General features: G+C 40.7%; 1 protein-coding gene across 4 annotated transcripts; it reads right to left on the bottom strand.

The window, feature by feature from the left end:
- LOC106866636 lies at nucleotides 1-6,778 on the bottom strand. 4 transcript variants are annotated; one of them, XM_024462702.1, is made up of 6 exons: nucleotides 6,262-6,778; nucleotides 5,240-6,174; nucleotides 5,029-5,127; nucleotides 4,894-4,954; nucleotides 4,712-4,772; nucleotides 1-2,213 (listed from the first exon to the last, which is right to left on the bottom strand). In XM_024462702.1, the coding sequence occupies exons 2-6, from the start codon at nucleotides 5,255-5,257 to the stop codon at nucleotides 2,003-2,005; spliced, it is 450 nt and encodes a 149-aa protein (XP_024318470.1). In that variant the 5' UTR covers nucleotides 5,258-6,174; nucleotides 6,262-6,778; the 3' UTR covers nucleotides 1-2,002. The 4 variants fall into 4 exon arrangements, 1 of the variants encoding a protein (XP_024318470.1); XR_002965912.1 differs by lacking the exon at nucleotides 1-2,213 and having other exon boundaries at nucleotides 3,424-4,954; nucleotides 5,029-5,900; nucleotides 5,997-6,174; XR_002965913.1 differs by lacking the exon at nucleotides 1-2,213 and having other exon boundaries at nucleotides 3,424-4,954; nucleotides 5,439-6,174.
- Between the last annotated feature and the right edge of the window lie 335 nt (nucleotides 6,779-7,113).

Genomic DNA, 7,113 nt, shown 5'->3' on the forward strand with positions numbered 1-7,113 from the left:
ATTATTACCACATGGAACCAAACTACTCCCACAATGTACTTTTAAGGCTATATATATTTAAGTATGCACGATTTTCTGGTAGTTCCTCAAAAATATATTCAACATGACATTAATGTGGTTGTGTACTTGTTGAAACAGATGAAACCTAGCTCTTATCCGTATGAGCTTCATAACCGGTCTTTATCTCTAGCTACCAACTCATTGGCGCAACTTCCTACCATTTCATGCCCAAGAGGAACAGTCCCCATATTACAAAATAGTAAAGGTGGTATCAAAAAAATTGAAGGTTTCCACAGAATGCAAGATCCTCATGGAGAGGTATGTTTCCGCTTCATGTGTCTTTATTTAGTTCTATAATTTCCAGAAATCTAGTACAATAGCAAGATTAGAGAATGAATCCCATAATTTCCATGAGAATTGTTTTTTTTAACAAAGTGACTAACTTGATATTTTTATCCCATCATTTCCATAAATTTGTGTAACTATTTGGATTTGTTTGAAAGAAAGTGAGTGTTATCTGTTTCAACTGGTTTTAATATTTAAAATGTTAAATTTAATTCTTCTTAATACAATTTAAATATGGGTGCCCTTGCTGATTCAAATATGCAAAACACATATGTTACCCATTAATTGGGTTAAAGTCCTTGTAGACTATGATTAGGTTCATATTTCTTATACTATCGGTTCCCCTTATAGCTTCCTCATAAGAAGATTCAAATAATACCATGCTATGATGTCTACATCGTTTACATTACCATGTTCCATTTTTTAAATTCTTATTTTTGATTGTTTCGTAACAAATAATGTTTCTTTGTAGCTGGCGATCATGAAAACAGTGGATGATATGTATGGCTCTCGCGTTTCGATAAATGTTTATGAGCCAAAAGTGAAAGAAAATACTGAAGATTTAAGTGCATCATGGGTTTTGATGTTAAACAAACAAGATGCTAGTCATTTGGAAAGTATTGGTGCTGGTTCTATTGTAAGTGCAGATACAACATGTAGCTACATTCATACATTATTGAAGCAGTTAGGCAAATGTGTTACATGCATCCAATGAATTGTGCGAAAAAATAATTTATGTTGGACCTCTCAAATTAGTTTTCTATGGATACTAAATAAAGTATTCATGTCCATCGTACCGTTGGTATGTTCAGCTAGCCATAGACATATATTTCTTGTATTATTAATACAACTTAGCTTGAGTTTCTTTTTTTTTTTGCGGGTAACTTAGCTTGAGTTGTTTCTTAATTTGTTCATTGGCCATTTTAAAACCAACCTTTGCAGGTGTGGCCAAGCTATAGTGGTGATAATTTTGCCAGATTTCACATTGCTTGGGTAACAGCTATTTCATATTCAAAAAATTATACAAAATATCACTTTGATATGAAGTCATCTCATGTTGTTAACATATTTTCTCTTCTGGCAGAGGGACAATACCCTCGATTCAGTGTGCCTTGACCATGATTGTCCTGGTTTTATGCAAGTTAATCCAAGAATTGCTCTTGGGTCAAGAATACAACAGGTTTCTGTTTATAATGGTCCTCAACATTTTATAGACGTTCTTTTATTTAAGGTATTGCCTAATCCTTTGACAAATAGTTATGTGATAACTTTTTTCCTAACCTTCTATTGCATAGTTCGAATGTTGGAAAGTTTTTCTATGTCCATATCAACATATAATAATAGTAGATCCTACAAAATTGCGATGTCTCGTTATTCAATATCACTTATATTTTAAAAGCTTGTGACACATACCATAAACAATCAACATAGACATATGTCTGTTTGTGTAGAGTTTCATTGTATGTTATGCACTAAAGTATCTCTAATATATTCATCTTTATCACACAATCTGTTGTAGGACCCAAAGACTAAAGATTGGTGGGTAGCATTTGGTGGAACCCCAATTGGATATTGGCCAAGTTCAATTTTTTCTCACTTGAAGGATAAAGTTACCGAAGCAGCCTGGAGTGGACAAGTCTATGGCCCAACGGCCCAATCATACTTTCCCGAAATGGGCAGCGGGCATTTTGCTTCGGAAGGGTTCGGGAAAGCAGCATACGTGAGCAATATTAAAATTGTAGACGAGAATAATAAGTATTTTACACCAGATACCGAGAAAACGTTTGCTAGGAGTACCAAACCAAGGTGTTACACAGTTAACAATTTTAGTCAAGATGATGGTGGCATGCACGTCTATTTCGGTGGACCTGCAGGATGTAAAAATTAGAACAGCTAGGTACTGCTCTAGGAACCTAATGGTAAGTCTAATAATGAATCATATGCTATTGTAACGGTGTTGCATGAAAATGTGTTACATGCGAGAGTTTGATGTTGCAATGATCTAAGGTCCAAGATTTACAACGTTAAGTAGATTGGATGGGTTGGGAAGGTGGCCGGTCGAGGATTTCTATCGCCTGACTGAATCCTAGCGCGCTGACCAAGTGTTTGGCACGGGTCTCCCAAATCGCGTTCTCAAATAATTACTAGTAACAATGCATGTGTCTATGAATCCAAAATGAGTTTTCCACATTACTACGACTACATTCTTGACCTGGGCGGCCCGATTAGTCTTTTTAGTTTTCTACAGTAGGCCGGTCACCTCTTCTTTTTTTGGCCCAACCCAACTCTTGTCCTCCTTTCGTCCATCATCTTTCATTCATTCGCCAGCTCAAAAAAAAACTCATCTTTCATTCTTCTGGCCCAGCCGAATCCTTCAATTTTTTTCTACACATTTAGCCCGTTTGCTGAGGAGGGTTTGTTTGGCCCGCTCCGCTGAGGCCAGGCCTGTCTAAGGCCCGTATAATTCCGGGCCGGGCCGGCCCGATAGTCAGCTATGCGCTTGACCTCCCGAAGCTGTCTCCCTCAGCTCTCAACTCTGCTCCGGCGATTTCTGACGATTCCGGCGGCGCGAGACTAGAAGAAAATCGATTGCGGCCGGCGCCCATCTCAAGCTCGCATCGCATCTCTCTTTCTATCCGCATCGCAGATCTCTCTCGATCTGTCCCCGTCCGTCCAACTCCTCAACTCTCAGTTTCTCGGTCTCTCTATGTATCCATGGCTGGGATGGGGTGGACGGGACGCAGCTCTCCTTGTCCAGGATGGAGTGGACGGGGCACATGCATCTCTCTGCCTCTACGAATTCTGTTGAATCATTTTCAGGGAGAGAAAGAGTTTATGTAATGAGTAATTCTGTAGGAAAGTACTACAGCATTTCCTCTTCTTTTTCCTGCAATGTTCTCAATTTGTTAAATTCATTCATTTCTGGACTATGGATGTAGAAATTTGTCTTGTGTTATTGAAGGTTTGCTCAATTGCTTTTTACAAGTGTCGGGCATTTATCTCTAGGCATGACACCTGACGTGTTTGTTGTGCTGTTCTTCAATCAGGTTGAGGGCATCAAGGATGGGTTGGGTTGCAAGAGCATCTTAAAAGATGAGGAATGTCGAGATTTGTGTTGCTGATTGCTCATCGTTAGTCCCATGATTTGCATTTGCATTGGAACTATTTACTAAATTACGCATCGACGCCACCTCTTCTTCTCTTGTGATATCATCAAAAATTTCTCGACTGAGATATCAGTCATGCTAGAGCTAAACACTACTCTCTCCGTTTCATAATTCTTGTCTCAAATTTGATCAAAAATGGATGTATTTATTTCTAAAAGGTGTCTAGATACATATAATATTTCGACAAGAATTATGGAACGGAGGGAGTATTACTTGTTATGAAGATACTGCGGTCAGATGGATAAGTAACACGAAACATGCTGCTGTAAACATGATTTCCTCTGCATTTATGTGGTCCAGGCTTGATGAAGAAGCGGAAAATGCTGCTCTAAAATGCGACAAGTGCATTTGCTTCGGAAATATTTACTAAATCATGCATCGACATGACACTAAAATTCGTTTCATAGTATCATGTACCCTGTCTGATCTGTGTCAGTGAGTTGTTGTCCAAGGCAAAAAAAAGCACCAAAATCTTAAATCGGCATGTATATGACATGAATGCAGATTACACATATGGTTTATGTGCATGATGCCAGCCATGATAGTTCTATTGCTTCCATATTTTAAATGCAAAATTGGTGCAACTAAGCATTTTTTTAGTAGGAATCGAATACGATTTTGGACTGAACTTGTCTAGTCGCGATATCTTCTTAAGAAGTCATTAGTGGATTATTGGTGGATTCTTGTGTAAATGACTTACTTGTATCTTTATATGTTTCTTGGTGCGGCTCTCCATTGTCTATCATTAGCTTGTGTCTACTTTCTCAGGTGGTAATGGTCCATTTGCTACTTCTGATCTTTGGATGTCCTTCGCCGATGCTTGTAAGCATATAGTCATGCGAGCTACGTTATCCAATATTCTCTTGGAGAACAAGCCATAAATGTGTAGTTTTTTGCTGCGGTTATATAAATTGATATGTCTATTAGTGATTCCAAGAGTTGCTTGCTTAACTCTTCTAATGAAAATGACACGCACTACTTGGGTGCGGTTTTGAGAAAAGGAGTTGCTTGCTTGCGTTTACAGGTAAAACTGCTCGGACTAATCTGTTCCAGCAATTGTGTCTCTGTTTTCTTGTTGTTACATGAGATCAGCTATCAGGTTTTCCATTAGACGTGCTACTTTAAAGTATAGCTTCAGTTGATCTACCTTGTTGCATATAAAATAACATGATAAGGAGATGGATATTTGTAGTATATACCTCATGCCACTGTTTCTGTGAATGCCTATGATGTACATTCCATCATCTTCATATTTGTGGGCTTCACCAAGAATCCAGTTTGAGTAAATGTGATGCTGGGAAATCTTATGTGTGGTGTGTGGTTCGTTATCTGGTCGATAGTATTAAAAATAATAATCTTATTTGACATATTGTTTATGTACCTGTGTTAACTCTTCGCACAATCTCTCCAAGATACATGCCAGAAATCATCTTCTCATATATCTGAGGAAAAGAAAGGGAATCACAAAGCTACACATAGTTGGGAATAACTAGAATAGATAAGCGAATACAAATACCTGTTCCCCAGGATTCAAACTTTCAAAATCCAAGGCCCTGTCGTATTCGGAATGACGAAGCTTGTCTGACTTCAAGTTTCCCCATTCCATGCTGATTGCCTGCAGCATATCGAAGATCCAAAATCGGAATGTTACATAATAGACCTTAGATCCAAAATCATACGTCACAGTAGTTGCAGGGGATATATACGACTGAACAAGATCCAAGAACCTTCAGTATTCGAAGCATACAAAGGAAGTCAGGCAGTAATCATGTTTCGTGATCTATCGGTAGTAGTCCGTTCCATTTTGGAACTAGATGATGCCCCGCGCGTTGCGGCGGGACTCATAGCATGCATTTTAGTTAGACAGTCGATAAATATGATCAATATAATGATGAAATAAAAGGCTAAAATTCTACAAAATGGTACTTGTAATGTAGCACATCCCCAAGACGAAAGGATGGAGTGAAATAAGAGTCAATTGTGGAATCCTTCAGCTTGGTTGATACACTTTATCTGGCAGTTTCTGCAAGAAGCAAATTATGATCGACTTGTTTGTTCCGTGCAACAACAAACACACCGATGGAACAAAAGGAGTAAACGATATGGTTGTGTCATTTGAAGTAAATTGTCTACTTCACTAACATGCTCATCTTGGTGTTGAACACTGTTTCTGAATACGATCTGACTTCAAAGAAAAATGGATAAATTAGACTCCCTTACCTTTTGTGTGTCTGATGCAACTGCATGTACCATGAAGAAAAACTAAGTAGATTTTTTCTTAATTCACACCCAACGTAAACAGGGAGCAAAAAAGTTTCAGAGCTGCCTCTTACCTTTGTATGCAGCAAAAAAATCTCATATCTGATTTTTGTATTGTGCCACAATTATCTACCGAAATGACCACATACAAAAACTGATTAATACCTTTGCCATCTAAAATAACCACGGGAGCAGAAAACACAGGAAATCTTGAACTCATCGTACCAACTTGCACAACGAAATAAGGTTCAACTATATGTTCTTCGGAGCCAACAAATCTTCGGAAGAGGCAAATCCTCAAACACATTCAGTGCAGGAGATGGGGTAACCTGGGCAAATAATCAAACACCTTGCAGGGAGGTGGGATAACCTGGCAGCGACAGAATTGACGGGGCAGAAAGTGCTGCCAGGAAGATGGATTGAAGTCAACAATCAAAACCAATTTGCTTAATTGCAGCAATTTAAAGCAAAAGGGCAAGAAGTCAAGAACCTGACTTTGGATCCGAGAAGGCAATCCTCCTGCACCGGCCAGGACCCAAGCCAAAACATCCCGCCACCGACACACGGCGGAGCACGTCGTGAAGTGCCTCTGGCATGGTCAGCAACGTCGGTGGAGTAGACCTCCCCAGAGTTTGCGACGGAGATGCTGCGGCGCGCACAGGAGAGGTCAAGCCGGTGCCCGTGCTGAAGAGGCATCGCAAGGAAGGACAACGTCATCAAGAAATGAAGCGTCGACGCGTACGACGAAGCCGCGGCATACGAACATTGCATATCATGGGGGCTCCGGCGCGGTCGCGGCCGCGGCAAGGAACGCCGGGTAGGGCTCGCCGTACGCACGGAAGTCGAGGACACGGAAGCGCTCACGTAACGCCGGGTCGATGTCCGCGTTCATCCGGCGGAGGAGCAGGATGTGCTGCTTGCCAATGCTGCCGTGGTGGACTCACATATATTTGAGACTTGAGAGCCGAGGAGTCTTCGCTTAATAAATGGGAGGAGTCAAAGCAGCCAGCCTCTGTGGGGAATACGAAGAGGAAGTGGGTGAGAAGAAGCAAGATGCTGAGATTTATTTCTTGGACATAAATTCTGGTGGGCTGAGAACATGGCCCAAGCGCCTGCTGTGGCGAAGCCCATGCTGGAACACGACGCGACAGGCGTACGGTTCACTCGCGTATGACACGGGAACGGAATGGCACGGTTCGCTCGCGGGACTGACACGGGAAAGAAACGCGGTAGATTAGTGCATGGTTCATTAGTGGTGATGACGTGGCAAATTGCGGAGGTGGATAGGTTACATGTTGAGAGAATCAGATCAGTGGGTTGCCTCTTCTTAGATATAGAGGAT

This window comes from Brachypodium distachyon, chromosome 4 (assembly GCF_000005505.3).
Source record: "Brachypodium distachyon strain Bd21 chromosome 4, Brachypodium_distachyon_v3.0, whole genome shotgun sequence".
In the NCBI taxonomy this organism is placed as follows: domain Eukaryota; kingdom Viridiplantae; phylum Streptophyta; class Magnoliopsida; order Poales; family Poaceae; genus Brachypodium; species Brachypodium distachyon.